General features: G+C 45.2%; 1 protein-coding gene across 3 annotated transcripts in view; it reads left to right on the top strand.

Annotated features, from left to right (window-relative positions):
- DGKG (diacylglycerol kinase gamma) overlaps positions 1-22539 on the top strand; it is a 133191-nt gene that overhangs the window by 96410 nt on the left and 14242 nt on the right. For all 3 annotated transcript variants that reach the window (XM_060150242.1, XM_060150239.1, XM_060150241.1), the window contains exons 17-18: positions 13666-13786; positions 16058-16118. In XM_060150242.1, coding sequence (XP_060006225.1) covers positions 13666-13786; positions 16058-16118 — 182 coding nt within the window. The remainder of the gene's footprint in view (positions 1-13665; positions 13787-16057; positions 16119-22539) is intronic.

Below are 22539 nucleotides of genomic sequence, written 5' to 3'. Positions count from 1 at the left end.
GGAGCAGTAAGATAGGGAACCGTGTTTGATGGGATGAAATTTGTGTGTGTGATGCTTGTGAGCAATGTTGCAGAGCTGCTGTGCCGGCATCGGCCTGTACAGGAGGCCAGGAGGTCTGCCTTCCATCCTCACTGGTCCCTTCTCCAAGCCCCTATGTGTTCCCAGCTGCCTCTACATCACGCAGTCTCTCCGTACCTGTCAGGGTTGCTGCTGGACTCTGCGGGTTAGGCTAGGTGTGTTTTTGCAGCTTCCAGATCAAAGCCACACAACCTGATTCTCAGGTCTATGTAGTATTGAAATCCCAGACTCACTGGTCTCTTAGAAATTTAGAGATCCTTTCGTCCTCAAGATAAGGAGAGGGGGAACCAGCAAGATGAAGTGGCTGGCCCTTGGCCAAACCCCGACTGAAATGCAGGTCTTTTAGTTCACACAGGCCAGCCCTCTGTCCACTAGAGCAGAGGTTGGCAAGCTTTTCCTGTAAAGGACCACATAGTAACTCTTAAAATAGTTAGGCTTTGTGGGCTATGCAGTCTCGGCTACAACTGCTTACCTCCAACCCCTCAGCGTGAAAGCGGCCATAGACCACACGCAACGAATGGCATGGCTGCATCCTAGTCCCCCTTTATTTACACAAACAAGCAGCAGGCTGGGTTTGGCCCTCGAGCCGTGGTTTGCCCATCCCTGCACTAGAACCTCACGTGGTCCACAGCCAGCAGCAAGGGCATCACCTGAGAGTGTCAGAATGTAGGCCAAACCTCCTGAAGCCCAATCTGCCTGTCAGCAAGATCCCCTGGTGATGAATGCTTACTCAAGTTTGAAAAGCACTGCACTGGTGGGCCTGGCTGCTCCCCCGAGGATGCCAAGAAGATACTTTATAGATTAGAAAAATGAGGCCTAGGGAGATTAATTGACCCGTCCAAGGTCACACAAACTGGAGGACCTGGGACTAGAGCCCAAGTCCTAGTATTTCACACATGGAATTCTTTCTATACACACCAGACCACCCACCCCAGCCTCCCCATTTCTGCCTGTCCCTGACCCAACCCGCATTTACTAGAAGTTCAAGTGAAGCGATCCTTCATTCTTCCCCAGCTGACTTGTGAATCAGGAGGACTCTGCCTCCAGCTGAGTGCCCCCCCCACACCCCGCCAAGATGGGGAGGGGTGGGCGAGGCAGAATAGGGCCTCCGGAGGCTGTTCCACGTCCGCAGAGGGAAACTTGCTCATACAGGTTCAAGCTGCAGTTAAACTCCAACTGAATTCCTGCCTTAGGAGGTTTGTTGCTCAAAATAGAACCAAAGAACCAAGGAAACTTTCGTTTTTCACATGCAGAAGAAACTTCTAGACTGGCTGTCTGGCAGGCCTAGACATCTTAGATTTTTCCCTCTTCTGCTTGCCCCATCTTGACCCACCACCAGCTCCTGTTCCCCTGTAGCAACTTTAATATCTGGCACCTCCTAAGACCCAGCCCACAGCAAAACTCCATCCTGGCCACACGCTCTGCACAGCCTGTGCTTCTTGATCTGTTTTTAAGTCGTGCAAGAAGTGCTTCATCTTCTTAATTAATCAATAAATATGTATTGGGCTGTTGTTTACTGAGCACTTATTTATGGGCCAAGCTGTTGCCTATTTAATTATTTAATCTATTTTATGGCTGACGCTAATGGGGTTAAGTGACTGGCCGAAGAATACGGAGGATACCCAGTAGAGCTGATTCAAACCTGCCTTCAAGTACCGAGTGCTCCAGGTGCTATAGAGGGTGCAAGCACCAGTGTGACATGGTTCCAACCTCCAGCAGATCTCAGTCGAATGTAAGAAATATATGTAGAACGATCATGTCACCACTGGCATGATAGGCAAGCACCACGGAGCGGCAGAAACAGAGTACGGTTAGAGTGTGGAGAGTAAGAAAAGGAGGGGCTTTCCTTAGGGACTCAATCCCCTGCTGCCCAGCACTGTGCCAGGCACCTAGGAGGTGATCAATAAATATTTGATGTATGACTGAATGAATGAATGAATGAATGAACGAACGAACAAGATAGAATGTGTGTCTGCCAGTACTTGAAGCCGGAAAGGATTGGAAAGGACAGAATGAGAGAAGAGGCACATGGACTAGAGCATCAGCACACAGAAATAGCAAAGGGGAAGACTGGAAACGTAGAGACCCTTGAGTAATGTGCCATGGAGTTTGTATATGATCCTTTGAATAATGGGAAGGGTTAATAATGAAGGGTTTTAAGCCAAGAGCAATAGAATGAGAGAGCAGCATGCAGTCTGGATTCAAGGAAAAGGAAAGGAACTGGCAGCAAGGAGACCGGTTAGGAGGCTGGTGCAGAACACAGGCTTACAACTCTGAGGCCTTGAATAGCAGTCAGTGGCACAAGAGGAAAAATGGACCAAAGCCAACAGGAAGTGGGGGACAGACAAAGGGGACACTGCCGTGTGGATGATGCCTCCTTCCCCGCAAACCACCCAGCAGGGTCCCGACTTCTTCTGCCCACAAGCTCAGCCGTGTCCTGTCTACCTCCACCCCAAAGCCCTCCCCATTACCAGTGGCTGCTGTTGGCAGAATGGATGCCTGAAGCAGGGCCCTGTGTCTTTTCCACCTCCAGCCTGCAGCCAGCACCCATCTCTTCCCATTTTCCGGACAATTCATCCAACACTTGTTAAGCACCTACTTGAATTTAGCACCATATGCTAGAAATATTTTGCATTCATCATCTCGTTTCAGTCCCCTACAGCACCCCTGAGAGATACTTTATAATTAGAAAAATAAGCCCAGGGAGGTTAATTGACCTGTCCAAGGCCACACTAATTGGTGGATCTGGGACTAGAGCCAAGTCCAAGTATACCAAACCTGGCATTCTTTCCATTCACACAATACCCTCCCACACCTCCCCATTTCTGGTTGATCTTGACTCAACAACCAGAAAGTCACAGCTATCCTTTCGCTTTGCCTTTCTGGATATGTGCATCCCTCTAGCTGTGATTCATTTGGTGGGCGTAGCTCTCTGTAATGTACCTTATGTGTGTCATGCCTGAGACTCAGGCTTGAGTTGAACTGGAAGATCTCACCACTAATTGATTGATTCTATTATATACACTGTATGTGGAATTGAAGCTTCTTGAGCTCAGTGGGCAAAGTCATGCCAGATAATAAACCAACTAGTATTTCACCTTCAGGCCAAGAGAGTCGGCATTCCATTTAACAAGAAGTCTCCCCTGCGAGGAGCTGAGGATAGGCTCACCCCACTCCACGCCCCCTTCCCTGCACTGAGAGGTCCCACCATGCCAAGATGTTTGGTCTCTGCTTTGAGTCCTTTATTCAGAGCTTATGTGGGGGGTCAGACCGGCCTTGGTTTGAATTCCAGCTTTACCATATGCCAGCTTTGTGACATTAGGCAAGTTCCTCAACCTCTCTGAGCCTCAAGATTTTTTTTTTTTATGTTGGGATAATAGTGTCTATCCAACAGAGTTGCCACAAAGATTAAAAACAATAAAGCTGACAGAGCTCTAGGCCTGGCCTGGAGTCTGTGTCCAGTAATAGTCATTCTCTTCATGTCCTCATTGGGACCACCAGGTCAAGATTCCTGTAGCTCCGCTGCCTCCCAAGCCTTATGCGATATTCTCACTCTTGATCTTTCTTAGAGGCATGATGATGATGTCAGACCCTCCCTTCAGAGCCATTTCAGGAGACCATTTCTTCTGGGGAAATTCCCCACCACACACCTCCACCAGCACGCTGCCCCTCCCCTTCTGAAGCCCCTGGCCCTTAGGCATGTACCGAGCCTTCATCAGAGCCCTGCCAAACCCGGGAAGAGAAAGCCACACAGAATAGAGGCCCCACCGCACAAGCAGGCTTTCAGGAACCAGCCACAATGGCCATTGTGAGCACAAACTCACCCTTCCTCTTGCCTCAGTGTAGGGCTGCACAGAACGTTCTGTCTTCTGCACAGTGTGAGAAGCGGCAAGGCCTGCTGCCAACCTACTCTTGACCCAGCCCGCCAGGAAACCCAGCCTCCACCTTTGTTGGAAGAGCTCAAACCAAACTCAAGGATAGAATGCCCTCACCCCCGATCAAGGAAACATAGGCCCAGCGGAGGAAAGTGACAGGCCCAAGGTCATACAACTAGACAGCTAGAGCAGAGGCAGAAACCCCGGCCCCTGCCCGCTGGGCCAACACATTTCCTCTCCCTTCCACCCTGCAGCCCCTCTCCTCCTCAGAAAGCAGTGGCTCTGGGCTGCTTTTCCTTTCCATTTCCATCTGGATCACCCAGAGTCCAAGACCACTCAGTACCCTCTGACCACTTTTATGCCCTGATGGGGCTTTACAGACCCCCGGGAGTGGAAGATACCTGCAAACCAGTGTGACGAGGACACAAAGAAAATGCCCGTCAGAAGGGGTGCCCAGCCGGACCAGGGGTGTCAAAGCCATGCCTGTCTCCAGATCTTTCTCTGCATCCTCATTGCTCAGCCCAGGAACAAGGGAAAGCCACCAGGCCCCTCTTTTCCTCAGTGTCCTTCTCCTCTTTCTTTTCCTACCCTCCCCCCCCATCTTCTCTCCCTCCTCTCCTTCCTCCTGGACTACCTTCTCTGGATTACACTGATTACCATCTGCAGAGGGCCACGCACTTACTGTGTAGCAAAGACAATTTCCTGAGGACCACCCTTTCTAAAGAAACCTAAAATCACAACGACAGCCACTGTTTCTTGAGGACCTTCTGTGTGCTCTCCGTGCAGGCTCTGGATGGCATCACTTCTAAACCTCATCAGCAACCCTGCCAGTGAGGTTACTAGACCTACATTTTCCTGATAAAAGACTCGGAGAGGCTAAGCGACTTCTCCCACAGTAATAGAAGTAGTGAGCGCCAAACAGTAGGCACTCCGACCTAAGTCTGTCCAAAGCCCGTGCTCTGTGCTTCACAGCTTGGCTCGCAGTAGCACGCTCTTTACGCTGGGTTTACAGAACGCCAGGAAGTGAGCCCCCTGCCTGCTCTGTTTACCGGCAAGGAGCCCTCTGACTTTGTGCTGTGTCTGAGTTAGGATGTCTAGGGAAAGCACTGGTCATAAATTACCCTTCCCATAAGCTATGATTGGGATACCTGAGGGCCTGGTGCTTTGAAAGGCCAGGTGGGAACATGGCAGGTAAGTTACAGCCTTCCTTCCTTATTCACCTTTTTGTGCCCAAGGAAGCCCCAAAGCCCCCTCCATCTCCATCTCCCCACCCCCCAGCCTGTTTTCAGGCCGCCATGCTTCTAAGCTGGCTTTGAAGCTCTCTAGCTGGGAGCAGCCTTTCATCTGCCCAGACCAGACCCAGTGGGAAGCTTAGGTGGGCTGATCAGTGCCCGGCTTTGTTGGGCTCTGGGTTCCTGAGCCGCCAAGGGCACGTGGGCTATCTCCATGGAAATCTGGAGGCAGGAGAGTAGCCCAAGGTGACGCCTACCACTGGCTTGGCAGGCCGAGTCTGCCAGCTACCACTCACCCGTCCAGAACATGGGGGCCGAACCTGGCCCGCAGCAGGGCAGAGCGGGTTGCATCCTTGCTTTCTGAGGCGAGTAAGAAGGTCCCACAGCCCCTCCCCGTGCATGCCGGCTTCTCAGTAGCCCAGTGATAAGGGACGTTCCTACCTGCTGTTTACTGAGCACCTTCACATTCTTTGTTTCTTTTGTCCTCAAAATAACCCATGATGTAGGTTTTCATATTGTCCCTCTTATGGGCAGGGATGTTTGGGGGGGGGAGGGAATTTTGTTCATATTTTGAAGCCCTCATCCCCGGTACCCCAGAATGTGGTTGTAATTGGAGACTGTAAAGAGGTGAATAAGTTTAAATGAGGCAGTTAGGGTGGGCCCTACTCCCATCTGATTGGTGTCCTTACAGGAAGAGGACATTTGGGCACAGAGAGAGGCACCGGAGATGCACGTGCACAGAGGAAGGGCTGTGTGAAGGTGGCCATCTGCAAACCCAGGAGAAGGGCTTCAGAAGAAGCCAACCCTGAAAGGTGCAAGATGTACCTTGACCTTGGCCTTCCAGCCTCCAGAACTGCGAAGGAATAGATTGGTGTTGGTTAAGCCACCCAGCCTGTGGGATTTGTTATGGCAGCCCTAGTGAACTAACAGACTCAGAGAAAACAAATGCCCTGCCCTGTATGGACACAGCCATTGAGCTGTTAGCCCCAAACTCAAGAACTTGCGCAGAGTTTCTGAACTTTTTCCTTTATCCCTGTGATGCCGTATTTGTCTGTCAGAGGCCACGTATGAAGTAGTGACAAATTTTTGCATTTCGAATTAATCAGACACATACCCCTGTCAGTCAAAGCTTCAGAGCAGCATTAGCTGACTGGTGTTACCTGCTGAACTGATAGGATTCTAGCCCAAAGTAAGCACAGACACCTAACACCTCAGTCCACCTGTGCTGCTGTAACCCAGGTAAAGGGGCAGAGCCCACAGGGTTTATTACGTCACACAGCTGCTCTAGGGTATGCGGCGGCCTTCCTCACCGCTGGGATGGGATGGCTCAGAAGCCTTCTGGTGCCGTCACATAGGGTTTCAGCACCTCCGCTGAGGGTTGCTTGATTCCGGGGGTAGCCCATTGCAGCCCTCATACCTGAACCCTGGAGTGCAGATAGAAGGGGAAGCAGGGTGGGAGTGAGATTGAGGGTAGCAAAGCACGCAGCTAGGCTAAGGATCTCCCACGCTTCTCCAGGGCACCGCAAGTGAGGAGCCCAAATCATGACACCCACATCATATCCCTTATATCTTAAAGGACTGAATGTTCATTAATGTGAACCAGCAGCCAAGATGAGTATGAACATAAAAATTATGCATTAAAGAAGAGAGGTGAAAACCAGACTGGGTCATCATTATCTGTTATATGCAGATTAAATGAGTTAATTCATGGAAAACCTGTTACCCAGTTTAATCTAGGCAAGTTGTTATCATTATTATTAATCATTATATTTTTCCTCTTTCAGGCTAAACCTGTCAAAGTCTTTGACACTAAAGCATGTATCTTATTCAATTTACTCAACAAACATTTATTAGGAGCCTTCTATATGCCAAGGGCTGGGCTAGTTGCTAAGGATTCAAAGATAAACAAAACAAGAACACATCCCTGCCTTCAACTCTCAGTGGGGTTGGGAGAGTGATGCGTCCAGAAACAGTTGTCATTGGGTGAGATCCACTGAGCAGAGGAGAAGGAAAAAGCACACTGCCTGGAGTGTCCCGGGAGGGTAAACAGGAGTTCTCCAGGCAGAGGGATACCTGTGCTGGGAACAGGGCCAGATAGCGAATGACCTTGGATGCCTCACTAAGAACTGAGATGTTGTCCTTGGGCTTCCAGAGGGTTTAAGCAGGGAAGATGTGCCCCTTAAATAGGAGCGCCCTGCCAGCCTTTACCTATTGGCACTGAGCTCCACCCCCTCCTCCAGACTGTGGGAAGGTCTAAAGAAATAAAAGCAAAATGGGGCTGAGATCAAAGAAGTGGGAAAAGGAAGAGAGTCAGGGAAGAGTTTAAAGGAAGAAAAACAGCTGGGGCAGGATGCCCACTTCATCTAAAGCTCACCTGGATTTACGGCCTTTGTGTGAAACCACGAGGAACACTGAAGATTGTTAAAGATGTTTTAACCTGAATATTATGGGCTGGACTCTTGTACACAGCTCTAAGAAGGTAGACAGACAGACAGACTGTTGGGAGTTGCCAGGGTGAATGTGGCAGAAAAGGAAAGCAAACCTAATATGTTTTTGGAGCCCACTCTGTGCCAGACACTTTCACATACACCTCTGCCATTTAATCGCATAACCACACTTTGAGGTCAGTATTATTATTCCTAACGTCTCCTTTTCAAGTGAAGAAGCTCTGGATCAAAGCAGTCAGGAAGTAACTTGTTTATATTCTTCTTCACTCCAACTCCTGCATATGTTTTGGGCAGTTTTATTGCCTAAGGCTCAAGTTCTCCAACTTGATTCTGAGTGTGCCTCAGAATCTTCCAGAGGGCTTGTTAGAACACAGACTGCCAGGCCCAACCACCTGTGTTTCTGATTCAGTCGATCTGGGTGAGGCCTGAGGATTTCCGTTTCTAACAAGTTTCCAGGTGATGCTGATACCGCGCTCTGAGAACCACTGGCCTATGGGGATGATCTACCCAATAACCTAGCCCAGCGGTTCCCAAACTGTCTGCATTTTGGAATCACCTGGGGAATCTTTAAATCAGCTAGGCGAATACTGATTGATGCCTAGCTCCCAGGCCTATGCATTCTTTTTTCTTTTTTCTTTAATTGAAGTGTTGTTGGTTTACAGTGTTTCAGGTGTACAGCAAAATGATTCTGTTATACATAATATATACATATATATATTCTTTATCAGATTCTTTTCCATTATAGATTATTACAAGATATTGAATACAGTTCCCTGTGCTATACCGTAGGAGGCCCACACATTCTGATTTAACTGGTATGGGGGCAACCTGGGTATTATTATTTTTACCCCCACCCCCACCCCAGGTAATTCTAACATGCAGCAAAGTTGAGGAACTGCTGACCTAGCCGCACTTCTCCTTGACTCTGATCCCTATCACCACCCTCTCCTTCAGCTGCCCACCACTGGGGCCGCAGGTAGAACTTGTCATCCTAGCGCCACTCACAGCACATCCTCCCAAACCTTTCTCCCACCGTCTCAGAACACCTGCTCCTGGAACTCATCAAGTCTCTCACTTGGCTTCTCCCTTTTCACCTAGTCCATCAACTCCTTCCCTGTTAACCTAGATCCTGTGGTACAGTAATTACTGTAACCATCTCTTGCCCACAGCAACACATCAACCAGCCTGTTCTTTCTTTGACCATATATGTCTACCTGGGAAAGTTTGAGGAGGAATATCTAAATCAAACTGCAGGCATGGAAGTCCAGGGAGGCTTCTTGAAGTTGACAGTGCTTGAGCTGGGTTTTGATGAGCAAGTAAAAGTGGAAGAGAGCATTTCAAGCAGGGGTACGGCATGGGTAGAGGCATGAAAGAGAGAAACAGTAGGGTTTATTGGGGAGCTAAGTTGTTGTATATGTCTGGAGCAGGAACTTAGCCCTACGATGTCAGGAGATAACAGTACAGAGGCAGCCTCTTGTCAGATGGGGGCGGGTCTTGGGCATCATCAAGCCAGGGAACTTACATCTTTCCAAGTATGAACAGCAGTTGATAGGTTTTTAAAATGACTTTTAAATTATAACAGTGATATACACTTATAGAACATGCAAAACACTTAGAAAAACATAAAGTAGAAAATAATAATCACTTTTAATCTAATTACCCAGAACTCACAACTCTTTAAGATTTTAGGGGAATTTGTTCTTTTCTTCCATGCATGTTCTTATATAGTTGAGAACATGCTATGCAAGTAAGTTTGTATCCTGCCTTCGCACTTGAAGTTATAACATATACATATTTAATGTTTTTGAAATCTGTAAACATTTTAATGGCAGTGTAAAATTCTATAGTTTGATACCATATAATTTAACTATTCTCATATAGGTAGAAATGGGGGAGGGGGAAGTTTCACTGTAATAAATGATGCCACAATATTCATATTTGTATGAACTTAGATTTTTTCAGTGGTTTCTTGTGATCAATATCAAGAAATAAATGAATCAACCGTGTGAAAGTTTTAGGCATTTATTACCAAACTTCTAAAAACTTTTCTGCCAGTTTACAGTCTGATCATAGGTATGAAAGCGTGCACATTTCATATGAAAGCGTGCACATTTCATCTTCCCTTCCCAGTGCCTGGTGTCATGGTTGGTGCCACTGAAGGGTTTTTGCTGTGGAGGTGACATGAGCAGATGTGCATTTATAAAATCCCATACTGGAGGCTGAATCAAGTGTACCAGATTGGAACTGCTATCGCTGTCCTTGCTGTTCCGCCTCTGCTTCCACATTCTCCTGTTCCCATGTTCCCATTCTTCCTCTTTTTTCTTTCTTGGAGGAAGTGTTTGCTGCACACAGAGCACTGCCCAAGACTTTGTTGCCAGGAGCAGTGCTGAAAGACCTAGCTCTCTGGTTGCAACAAGTTGGTGCCCAGCCCAGAGACCCTCTTTTTATAGTTCTATGAAAAAAAAAATCTCTGGATAGTAATTCTCATTAGGGAGAGATACTTTTTATATTTTCCAATGACATTGCCAAGTGAGTTCATTGATAAATTAATTTCCTTGTGCCTCCAGTGACTATCCAGTCCTACACACAATCACCCCTGTCCCTGGAATGTCCTTCCTCTTTCTCCTTCTTAACCCAGCAAATTACCTTGGCATTCATCCTTCAAGACCTTCCTTAAATGTCTGTGACACTTCCTTCCATACCTTGCCCAGTCATAATCAGTTACTCAGGCCTCCTTGTTCCTATAGTTCACTGACAACATCTTCTACACCTAACGCTTTTCCTCCCTCTTGGCCAAGAGTCCTTCAAGAGTTGAACATTTTGCATTCCCACTTCTTAACACACTGCCTGGCACTTGGTTGCCATCAGCAACTGTTGAATGATTGAGTGAGTGGATTAATGAGTTCCTGTTTTGCTAAGATACATGGACATTCCATCTTAAACAGAAACAAATTGAAGAATGTAGAGACAATATGGAGATGATATGAATTGCCAAACCACACTCTGAGTCATTGGTACCTAAGGTAAAGCAGACACGTGGTATATCAGGTGTCCTGATGCTGGATTCTAAGTTCTGAACGTTAAACGTTCTGCATGCCTGCACATCAACCTGTGCTCTGTTCTGTTTCATTTTAACTCCAGATTTAGTTTCTGCATAAGGATCTGTGTGCTAGAGGAAGTACAGGGGATTGAGTGATGCCAGAATTTCCCAAAATGTGTTCCAAAGAAAACTGCCAGGGTTACCTATAAAACTGTTTTCTAGGTATCACACAAAAGAAGAGTCTCATGGTCCAACAAGTTTGGGAAACAAAGTTGAATATATTTCTTTACTGCAGAACTTCCTGGTAGGCATTTTAGGAAGTTGAAAGATCAGTTAGGCAATGGTAGAGAAACAGAACAGCCAGCAAGGCTTCCTTCAGTGGTAAGCAGGAGCCATCCTAGCCTCTTCACACCGGGGAAGATTCAGAGTACAAATTCAAAGGCCGAACGGTGAGACATAGAAGATCCTGGCCCCTCCCCCTTGCACTTCTGCACTTATCGCCCAAGTCCCACATTTGTGTAAACCCCTGCCTCTACCCACCCCCCATACTGATGAGATCAGCCTGCATTATGTCTCTTCTAGAGCCAGGAAGCAAGGTAATGTGTGGGAAGTAATAGCTGCAAGGTAATGTGTGGGAAGTGATAACAACTTTTCGCTGTTAAAGCCATTCAACAGGAAAATTTGTTAAAAGACCAAGACATTGTAAAAGCTGAAACACTTGAGTCTATTAAGGCCCCTGCTTCTTAGAACATTTTGTTACCAGGGAATGTTTCAAGGAGGGAAAACACTGAACTATCACAGCACTGTCAGATACCAAAGACTGGTACAGAGAGCAACATTTTACAAGACATCTGTCTCTCTGCCAACAGAGAAACTTCTAAAAAGTTCGACCTCTCTTTTCTCCTACTTTCTCCTACCCCAGTATGACTCCCCCACTCTCCTCACCCCTAAACACACCCTACACGTCTTTCCTCCCTCCCTTTTGCTCCCTCCCTCCTCCCCTCCCTCCTCCCTCCCTTTCCCTCCCCTCCCTCCTCCCTCCCTTTCCCTCCCCTCTCTCCTCCCTCCCTTTCCCTCCCCTCCCTCCTCCCTCCCTTTCCCTCCCCTCCCTCCTCCCTCCTCCCTCCTCCTCATTTTTCTCCTCCTTCTCTTCCTCCTTCTTCTTCTCTCTCTCATTCACAACCCATACTGATTTCACAGACACTGTAAAATGACACATTAAGCTAAAACTATCCAATGGTTATTCAACACACTTTAGTAAGAAGGGAACTAATTAAGTGACTAGAGGTTTAGACATTTGTTGTTTACTGGATCTAAGCTCCTTAAGAGAGCCTGGAGCGTTCTCCTAAACAAACTTTGCCTATTCATGGCTTCTTGTTCCAAATCCAAATGAGATGGAGGGTTTAAGGAGACAGTATCTTTTCACAGTTATGAAAACAGGAGTACCAGAGATAGGAGAATGGGAGTGTCGATGGGTGTGGAGGGGAAAACCTTGGGTGTAGAGAGACTAATGCAGTGTTTGTATCTGCTGGCAGCTGATGTCCATTAGTGATCGTTAGGTTAGACTTCCGCGACGTTTACACATTTGTGGTCAGCCCAGTAGTTTAACTGTCTTCATTAGAAGTATATCCGTCAAGAGGGAGGAGATGTGGGAATCTATGTTTATGTACAGCTGATTCACTTTGTTATACAGCAGAAACTAACACACCATTGTAAAGCAATTCTACTCCAATAAAGGTGTTAAAAAAAAAAGAAGTATACCTGTCAAGAGACTGTTTTTTAAACAACAGTCTAACAAAAAAGTAAAGACACAATGCTTGGTGTCAGTTTATTTATCTCTTGTAAAAATAAAATACAGTGTGTGTATGTGAAAAAAAAGTAAAGACAAACCCAAATATCTCCTTGCCAATCTTAATAAACACTATCGTACTTTATCAGGAGGCACCTTAGAAGACCGAAGCCATCTGTCAAATAAGCAGAGACATTAACAATTTTCTAGAACAATTTTCTAGTTCATGAATATTAATAGGATGTTAGTGATTAGCCACAACCTGTGAGAGAATTTCCCCTGCCTTAGTAGGCAAAGAAGGAATGGAAGCTTTTAAAGAAGCTGCCTTTTTATTTGCTTCTGTTTTAAATAAATTTGCTTCTGTGTTGTCAAAATGAGTCTTTGGGCCCACCATCAAACCTTAACGCTGCCGTTGCTTTCCCCAGAAATTGGACAGGCACAATCCAAGCCCCAGGAACTTTGAAAAAAAGGACCTCTTCTAGGTGCTGAATCAGAAGCGACTGCCACTGTGGGGAGCCATCGATCCTGTGCGACTCTGAGCCTGAGACTCGTATTTTCTATCCCTCTTTTTGTACTGTGGACCCAGTATAATCTGGTGTAGGTGAAATATTCTTTTCCTTGGCTCAGATGAGGCACCTGGTGTCCTGAAAGAGGTCACTGACTTCCCCAAGGATGTCCAAGGAGGTTGGCTCACCACTGGCTTACCGCAGGCCAAATTTGAAGTTAATTAAGCATCAGTCATCGTCAGTAGGGCCAAAATGTTATTCAGACATTCAGGGAAGAGAAACCTGATCCAGCTCTGGATAATGACCTTCATCAGCATTCCTTCCTATCCTAATCCCAAGCCAATGTGTCTTTAGCTGCACTGGGGGATTGTATTTCAGAAATAGCTGGTTCATCCTTTATGTTACGCTCCATTTGAAGAGGCTTCTGGATATGTCAGCCTATTCATTGGATGCACGTTAACCTTCTGAATCAAAACCTTTTTTTTTTACTAGAACTGGGTTTCTGTTTATGAAAAGTATATTTGTTGACTTCTGGGGAAATTCCCTATTTAGAATGAGGATGAAAATGCTGTTTGGTAGGAGATGAAGGGATATTGAGAGTTCTGGGTTGGCCATCTAGGGACCAGACCTTCTGGCCCAAACCAGACTGGGAAACAGAGAGATGTGTGTGCACTGCTTTTGCTTGTCTCACTCTACAGACCTCAGTGACCAGCTTCTTGAAGTGGTGGGGCTAGAGGGAGCCATGGAAATGGGGCAGATCTACACTGGCCTGAAGAGTGCAGGCAGGAGGCTGGCCCAGTGCTCCTCTGTCTCCATCAGGTATGCTCCTCATCACCCAGCAGCCCCCCAGTCTCCCCACCTCCCTGAATATTCTTACAGATAACAACTAGGAAGCCATCTTTAGATTTCAGTGCAGAGAGAGTGGGGTGGAGCAGAAGCTTGATAACATTTATGAAGAATGTCTTTGGAGACCACTTCCCCAACCAGGTATAACGCAAACATCCAGGACATCAACTAAAGGGTCCCACCACAACCAGTTTGCTGTTCTCTTAGAATGAATTGGTGAGATTCTCTAAATAGGATTGTCATACTATGAGGTCCAGAGAACCAGAGATCCAACTCCTTGCCTTCTTTATCTTTACAAATTGAACTGTTCAATGCATGCCAGAGGGCACACTTTGACAAAAACCAGGCTCTGTGCTCCACTCTGCTCTTTCTTGGATAATGGTCTTAGAAATACTTTTATTAGAGTTAGCAATCCCATATACCTTTGTAGAGTTAAACCATCACCCTCAGCAAACCCGTCATAACTGACTAAGAGGATGACAGTTCTCTAGAGTGTGGATCACACAGGTCAGCCACTGCAGGTTCCTGAATAGATGGGGTCTGATGGAGGGGATCTTCTGATTTGGGCTGCTTCTGTTTAATAAATGCAACTCGTCACAGATTTTCGTCCACCTGATTATGTCAGGAGTCCTCATTCCCTTCCATTTCCCATTTAATTTCTATAGATCAAATCTATTCGTGTGTCTTGGGGATCTCCTGGAGGGGACCACCACATGCAGGTTTCCCAAAGTTATTTAAACACAGAACCCTTTTATCCCTTAACCTCTTGGGTGAAGGTCCTCAGAGCACATTCAGAGAAACGCTGTTCTTGGTGCCACCCTGCATCCTTCAGAAAGGTCCTCAGAGCTGGTTCCCTGATCTAGCCCACTAACCCCCTTTCTTCATTCCCTCTCTGTGTCTCCTCTGTCTTTTCAATTATTCCCCAAATCTTTGCTTCTCTTCTTCGTTGGGCTGTTGTGCTGGGGCCCCTGTTTTCCAGGTTAACCTCTGTAGTTCCTTCTCTGTCCTTTCCCCGTGACTCTAACACTGAGTAGGTCCAGTCCATTAGCACATCTAAGCCATAACATATGTAGACCAGAGAATTTGGTCTCTGAAGAATTTTTAAAAAACATGTATAAGAGATAGGATATTTCTGTTTCCAGATAGAAATAGAGGGGGTGAGTCAGAAGCCCTAGCCTCCTGGGCATTCCCCAGATACTCTCCTCACTCCCCAAAACCAAAATGCCACTCTCTCCTCTTATTTGTTTTATTATTAGGTTTATTGGTTCTTATTATTAAATATCCTCAGAGTCAGTCGGAGAATCATCTGCATCAAAACACAGCCTGAAAAAAAAAAAAAGAAACGCAGCCTGCCTCCCTCATTTTATAATTTCAGAAGCAGGGCAGATGCCAAACCCAGGTGAGGGCTTTCTGGCCAGTGGGTGGCAACTGTTCCCTGCTCGCCCAGACCAGAGGCCTCCGAAAGGACCTGCCTTTTCTCCTTCATCTCTCTCCTTTAATAATCCATATGCCAAAGAAGCCTTGACCCAAGCAAGAAAGCAACACTTTCTCCTCTCTCCTCCGCCTACCCATGGGGATCACATTCCCAATGACCCCCTTTCCCAGCTAAGCCAGGTCCACAGTCCATGCAACCGCAGCATCTGCTGTTGTTCAGGAGATAAAAGGGGGGATGCTTTAGGACGGGGGGCAAGGCAAGACACACTCAGACCTGAGCTGTACCTCGTTTAAGTGGGAGACGTTACCTCACTAACATGATGCAACTGCTCACTCAACATTGAAACCAGGCCTTTCCCCATTTCATAACCTTTCCCATTTCATAACCTTTTCCATTTCATAGTGGCGTTTTGGCACCATGGACAGGCCCTCTGGCTGATCGTTTGACTAAGGGTCCACTCAGCTGTGGTGCTGCCATACTTGTTGGCCGCTGTTTCCCAGACTCCTCTGGACTTCACTGCTCACCCAGGGCCATGTTTCTCAAAGTAGAGTCTGGGGGTCAAAGCAACAGAATCATCCATAGTGCTTATTAAAACACAGACCTCTGGGCCTGGCCCACCCCTGTCAAGTCGGGACCCCTGACGTGGGCTCAGAAATCTGTTTTCAGCAAGCCCCACCCCCCCAGGAGAGTCTTCAGAACCACTCCTAGGTGGGCAGGTCAGGTCTTCCCACTTCTATTTCCCTGGTGGGGGCAACCCTCATCCTCAGACTCCAAGAAGCTCACTGTGCTCTCTGTTCTCGGGGCTCCAGGACAAACAAGCTGCTGCCAATGCAAGTGGACGGAGAGCCCTGGATGCAGCCACCTTGCACGGTAAGTTTTGCCAATCTTTGAGATGAGGGTGAGAAGCTTTATTTTGGGCCCCTTTGGGGCACTGACTTAATATGAAACTCTGAATCTCTGAGTTACAGGAGCTTTGGGAGATCATCTAGTGCAGCTTCTCTTCCACTTTATTCATCCATCCATTCATTTACCTGCCAGGCTTTTATTGAATATGTGCTATGTGTCAGACGCTGGGAGACACCAGTTCCAAAACCAAAGGAGACATAGACCTGTCTTCAAAGAGCTTATGGTTCTAGGTGGTGAATTCTGAGGCTTCGTCTACAGTGTCCTTGAGAGCCTCAGCTTGAATCACTCAGTGGCAAGGAACTTACCACCCCAAAAGGAAGACTGCTCCACTGATGAACAAGCCTAATCACTAGAAGGTGCTTCTTTATATGGCAGCCAAATGTGCACACTTACGCCAAACTTCCAGCTAGTTGCTGTGACCACCGGGGCTCCTGGGGGAGAATTCCCACAGTGCATAGACACGCTGCACCCCAGGTGCACCCGCAGCCCCGAGGACCCACCTGAAAACTCCCCTGAAAGGGTAACCACACAGGTTATCTATTTTGTTTACGGCATTTCTGTGACCCATATTTCCCAGCACCTAGCACTGTGCCTGGTTTGTTTGTAATAGTTGCACAATAATATTAATATTTGTTTAGCAATGGATAAAGGATTGAACAAACAAAAATCAAGGGAACAACCCCAATCCCTGATTTACCATACCTTTGTTAGCAGGTTGTTCTCAGAAACCCAGCTAGAAACTCCATGGCAAAGAGAAACCACTGTCCTGGTTTTCAGGGCCCAGGGTGTTCACTGGGATACTACATTAGTAACATCCTCAATGCTATCGTGAGGGTGCAAATCTCAAGAAGTTGTGTTTCTGAGCTTCCTCACTCTAGTGGAGTATTCAGATACCTCGATAACCTGCTATTTGGAGCCCTTCAGAACATCAAGTTGTCTTCTAGAAAAAAGGTTTTCATAAGACAGTTACTAGGTCTGAATTGTAGGTTTATTTCTGTAATTCTTTGTTCCATATAACTTCTACAAATTGTAAAACTAGTCCCTAGAGACAGAGACTTTAGAAATGTCATCTTTTATAAAGGTTATAAAAAGTAGGAGTTTTTCTGCAAAATCTTACCTCAATCTTTTGGTTTCTATGAAGTCTAAGAAAAGGATGAGAACATACTACAGCAAAACCTAATATCTTACCACCTTGTTAGAGTTGGGAAGGATGGAGGGAATTTGTACTACTTATAATTTTGATGGAGCTGAATTAAGAAACATCTATCCAATGGGCTTCCCTGGTGGCGCAGTGGTTGAGAGTCCGCCTGCCGATGCAGGGGACACGGGTTCGTGCCCCGGTCCGGGAAGATCCCACATGCCACGGAGCGGCTAGGCCTGTGAGCCGTGGCTGCTGAGCCTGCGTGTCCGGAGCCTGTGCTCTGCAACGGGAGAGGCCACAACAGTGAGAGGCCCGCGTACCACAAAAAAAAAGAAACATCTATCCAAGCTCCTCCTGTCTCCTAAAAGAAAGAAACAAAAAGCTGGAAGAAAGCAAACCCTCGGCCACCTAGCTCAGTAGTATCTGGAAACTGGACTGCTTTCCTCCAGATCCAAGCACTGATTTTAAAATAGCCAGATACTCCTCCTATCCCCACTCTCTCTCCATGCCACCTTTTAGAGATTACAACTCATGATGAAAAAAAAACTGTGACCCAATGATTTTTATGGTGTTCAGTCTGTGGAAGGTATGTTAGTCAGCTCAGGCTGCCCTAACAAAATACCACAGACTGAGTGGCTTAAACAACATAGTCTTTCATAGTTCTGGAGGCTGGAAGTCCAAGATGAAGGTGTCGGCAGGGTTGCTTTCTGGTGAGGCCTTTCTTCCTGACTTGCAGACAATGGCCTTCTCACCTTGTCCTCACATGGCCTTTTCACTTTTCACAGACTCCTGATGTCTCTTCCTATTATATGGACACTGGTCCTATTGGATTCAGGCCCCCACCCTTATGACTCCATTTAACCTTAATTACCTCCTTAAAGGCCATATTTCCAAATGCCCTCACATTGGAGGTTAGGGCTTCAACCTATGAATTTTGGGGTGTGGAGGTGGGAACACAATTTGGTCCACAGCAGAAGGTAACAGAAAATCATTCTTAAACTTGAAAGAGTTAAAACAAAAGCACCCTTTTTGAATTATTTTCCTGAAGGCACATACTATGAAGTGATTCCAAATTGAAGGCTTAATGATGGGACAGCACAGCAACAAAAGAACTTTTGGTAAAAATTAAAATCAGTTAAATTAGAATAAAGTAAAAAAAAAAAAACTGTTAAATATGGTTATGCAATTGAATGCAAATGGCAAAAATCATTCTTTGAAAGAGAAGATATATAATGTAAACATTCATAACTTGGATCCCAAACCTAAAGTTACGTTCACCAAGGCTGAAAGCATGTGGGAGACATTGTTGAAAGAATAGTAAAAATGTTAAATTTTTCATTGTCTCTCTTCACTTTAATAATTACAGGATGTAAATCTGAAGAAAATTTTAATAACTAGATAATTACTACTGACACTAAAAACAGGGTGCACACCTTTTGAATCTGGGAGAATTTAAAGTTAATGAACCCTGTCAGTGTAGCACAAGACAGAAAGTGAATAACAAGCAAACATTTAAAATTTTTTTGATTAAGATAAAAGAGGTTAAGACTAAATATATCAATAATGACAAAAAAATATAAATATGCTAAAGTCCCCTATTAAAAGTATAAGACTCTCATATTGGGTTAAAAATTAAAATCCAATGATATACTTCTTATAAAGAGATACATCTAAAACAGAAAGACATATATATATCTTTTTATCTTATCCTTAACAAGCATAGGGAAATTAAAAGTAAGAAGTGATAGTTTGGGGCAAACTAACCTTCCAACATGCCAAAAGCATAAAGTGGAATAAAGAATGTCACTTTTTATTTAATATAAAGTACTCTCAATTTTGAGATATAATGGTCATAAAATTTTAGTTGTTTAATAACAGAATCAAAATATATACTGTGAAACTCAGTATAGATGTATATTCTGAGAAAAATACATATATAAAAAATTGACAGGGCTTCCCTGGTGGCACAGTGGTTGAGAGTCCGCCTGCCGATGCAGGGGACACGGGTTCATGCCCCAGTCCGGGAGGATCCTACATGCCGTGGAGCAGCTGGGCCCGTGAGCCATGGCCGCTGGGCCTGCGCGTCCGGAGCCTGTGCTCCGCAACGGGAGAGGCCACAGCAGTGAGAGGCCCGCGTACAGCAAAAAAAAAAAATTAAAGTATTGGCAGATACAATTGAACAATATATTAAAAGAATCTTTCACTCAAGAAGAATATATCAAAGGAATGCAAGGATGTCTTCTTATATAAGTTTGGATAGAAAAATCACATGATAATATGAATAGATGACCCCAAAATACTCAATTACATTCAACATTTCTGATTTTTAAAGATGAAAACTCAGACCAGAAAGGCACTTCCTCAAAAGAAAAAAAACTCCTTTTTCTTTTGGCCGTGCTACACAGCATGCAGGATCTTAGCTCCCTGAGGATTGAACCGTGCCCCTTGCAGTGGAAGCATGGAGTCCTAACCACCAGACCACAAGGGAAGTCCCGAAAAATATCTATCTTAAACCAATGAGTAATATTTTACGTAACACGCTAGCAGAATTCTCATTAAAATCATGGATAAGACATGTGTGCTAATGTTATTTGGAAGTTCTAACCAATGCAAAACACATGAAGCAGAAAAGAAATATAACTGTTTGGAAAAGAATCAAAACTGTCATTATTTGCAGATAATATAATTATGTATATAGAAAGCTAATAAAACAACTGAAAACCTCATAGGTTAAATTATTTCAATGAAGCTGTACAGAAAGATAGACAAAAGTTAATAGCTTTTGTACATACCAGCAATAACCAATCAGAGGAATATAACAGAAAAAAATTTAAGTATTATAATGGCAACAGACAAAAACAAAATACCAAACTGAATTGTGAAAAATAGATGAAGAAAACTTCAAGACTTAAGTAATATTTTTTAAAAGATTTGAATTTAGAAACATCCTGTGTTTCTAAATAGGGACCCCCAGACAAAATTCTAATGCAGTTTTTTAAACTTGACAAGACAATGCAATAGCTAAGGCATTTTATAAAAGAGCTGTGAAGAAGGACTTCCCACAAGATATTAAAATAGTTATAAAGCCACAGCAATTGACGCAATATTGGATAGATAAATCAATAGTACAGAAGAGAGCCCTAAGAAACCCTAGTATACATAAAAACTAATGAAGGAGAGAAGAAAGATCATAAACGAATTTGAAAGTAATGGACTGTTTAACATATGGTATCCAAGACATTGCCTGTTTGGGAAAGTGCCGTCATATAGCCGGCCATCCACATCCACGGGCTTCGCATCCTTGGGTTCAACCAACCTTGAATAGAAAATATTCAGGAAAAAACCTTCCAGAAAGTTCCAAAAAGCAAAACTAGAATTTGCTGTGTGCTGGCAACTATTTACATAGCATTTACATTATATTTACAACTATTTACATAGCGTTTACGCTGCATTAGGTATTACAAGCAATCTAGAAATGATTAAAGTATACAGGATGTGCATAGGTTATATGCAAATACTATACCATCTTACACAAGAGACTTGTATAAAACCAGCATCCGTGGATTTTGGTATCGCCAGGGGTCCTGGAACCAATTCCCTATGGATACCAAAGGATAACTGTATAGTAACCTCTCACCTCAAAGTATGCTCCAAAAACAAAACCAAAAAATCTCCAATTCCGTTAAAGAATTAAATGTTACTTACCTAGGGAAGGGGAAAATGGGTGACTATTATTACACTATGAACAAGGACTTCCTAAGGAAAATGTGACGTGTTTAACTGTTAACAAATTTTCTCTGTAATAAAACAGAAAACTAAGGGCATGGGGCTGCTGTCCCTAGTGCTTGCCAGATGTTATAAATGAGATGAAGGGTTTTTAAGACAGTCATACAGACTTTAGTTAATTGCCTGACCAGAGAGGTTTGGGTTCTAACTACAGAAATGTGGGATGCTCTCTTTCCATCAGGGGTTGAAAAGGCAGATTTAACCACATCCAACTACCTCCTAAAATGGGATCTTACCTATTTAGCCCACTAGCTCCTCCTAATCTGGGAATGAGGGGGTAAGATACTGACATTTCTTTGACTCGAGTTGAGGACATGATCTCATACTTCTTGCCCCCAGTGTATGTACATACAGTGAACTCCCAGTTATCTGTAGAACTAGAATCCACAAACCACATCAAAACCTCACGTTACCCAGCATCTCCAAACTCCTGCCCCATCAAGACCTTTGTCAAAACTGCTGAAAACCCAAATGAAAGGGATTTGAGTTTCACCTCCTCCCCTTTGCCCTGGAGGTGCTAACAAGCAAATAAACTGGTCAGCTAGCGGGAGAAAAAGGAGAAGCAAGGATCTTCCACGGTCTAAAATAATGGGCTCCATCAACGGGAAATGTAAGCGGTGCCACAGCTGCCACTCTCTGTCCCAAGCACGGCCAGCTCCACTGCCAGAACATTCCCCCGTTCTTCTTGGCTGTGCTAACCAGTCAGTACTTCCATAGCAGGTACAGGCTCTGCGCTGGCTCAGGGGATACCAAGGTGAATAAGATGAATGTCTTCTTCCCCTCGGGGCTCCTGTGCTCCGGAGCGGGACAAGGCTTACCACAGGAAATGTGCCACAAATCACTACCATCAGATGGGGCTAAATTGCACACCACAGATAAGTGCCTCACTTCCCTGAATTCTGAGATAAAGACAATGCCCATAATAAGGCACATAACACAAAACGGTACTTGACGTGTCGTCGGTGTGCTCCCCTGGTGACTACCACAAAACAGAGGGACTCTCTCCCTTCCTAGATTTTCAGGCTGATGGAAACCAACCTAACAGTCGTTTTCAGCTTCCTTCCCCCAGGTTATGTTCATTCCCTACAATGACTTTTGGCCCCATCTTTTTCCTTCTATATCCTGGGGCCTTATAAATTTAAACCTGGCTTGCAGTAGAACCCTCTTAGCCAGACTCTTCCCAGCTCCAGCTCATCTTGACAACAGCTATTGAATAATTCCCTTCAAACTCTTCTCTTCATGTTATCCTCCAGCTTAAAAAGTTATCATGGTTCCCCACTACCTCATATTAAACCCAGTCTCTGCTGCCTCCTTCCCTTTAAACCCTATACCAACTGTCCCACCTGTATTCCTGACCTCATTTCTCATCCTTTGGTCCACACTCAACCAGCTGGTATGTAGCCCCTCAACCTAGTGCCTTCCCTTTCTCTTTCACCAACACATTTTCTTCCCTTCCTT

This window comes from Lagenorhynchus albirostris, chromosome 5, assembly GCF_949774975.1.
Source record: "Lagenorhynchus albirostris chromosome 5, mLagAlb1.1, whole genome shotgun sequence".
Classification (NCBI taxonomy): domain Eukaryota; kingdom Metazoa; phylum Chordata; class Mammalia; order Artiodactyla; family Delphinidae; genus Lagenorhynchus; species Lagenorhynchus albirostris.
Note: the sequence above shows the minus strand (reverse complement) of the source record. Positions and strands in the feature narration are given on the sequence as shown.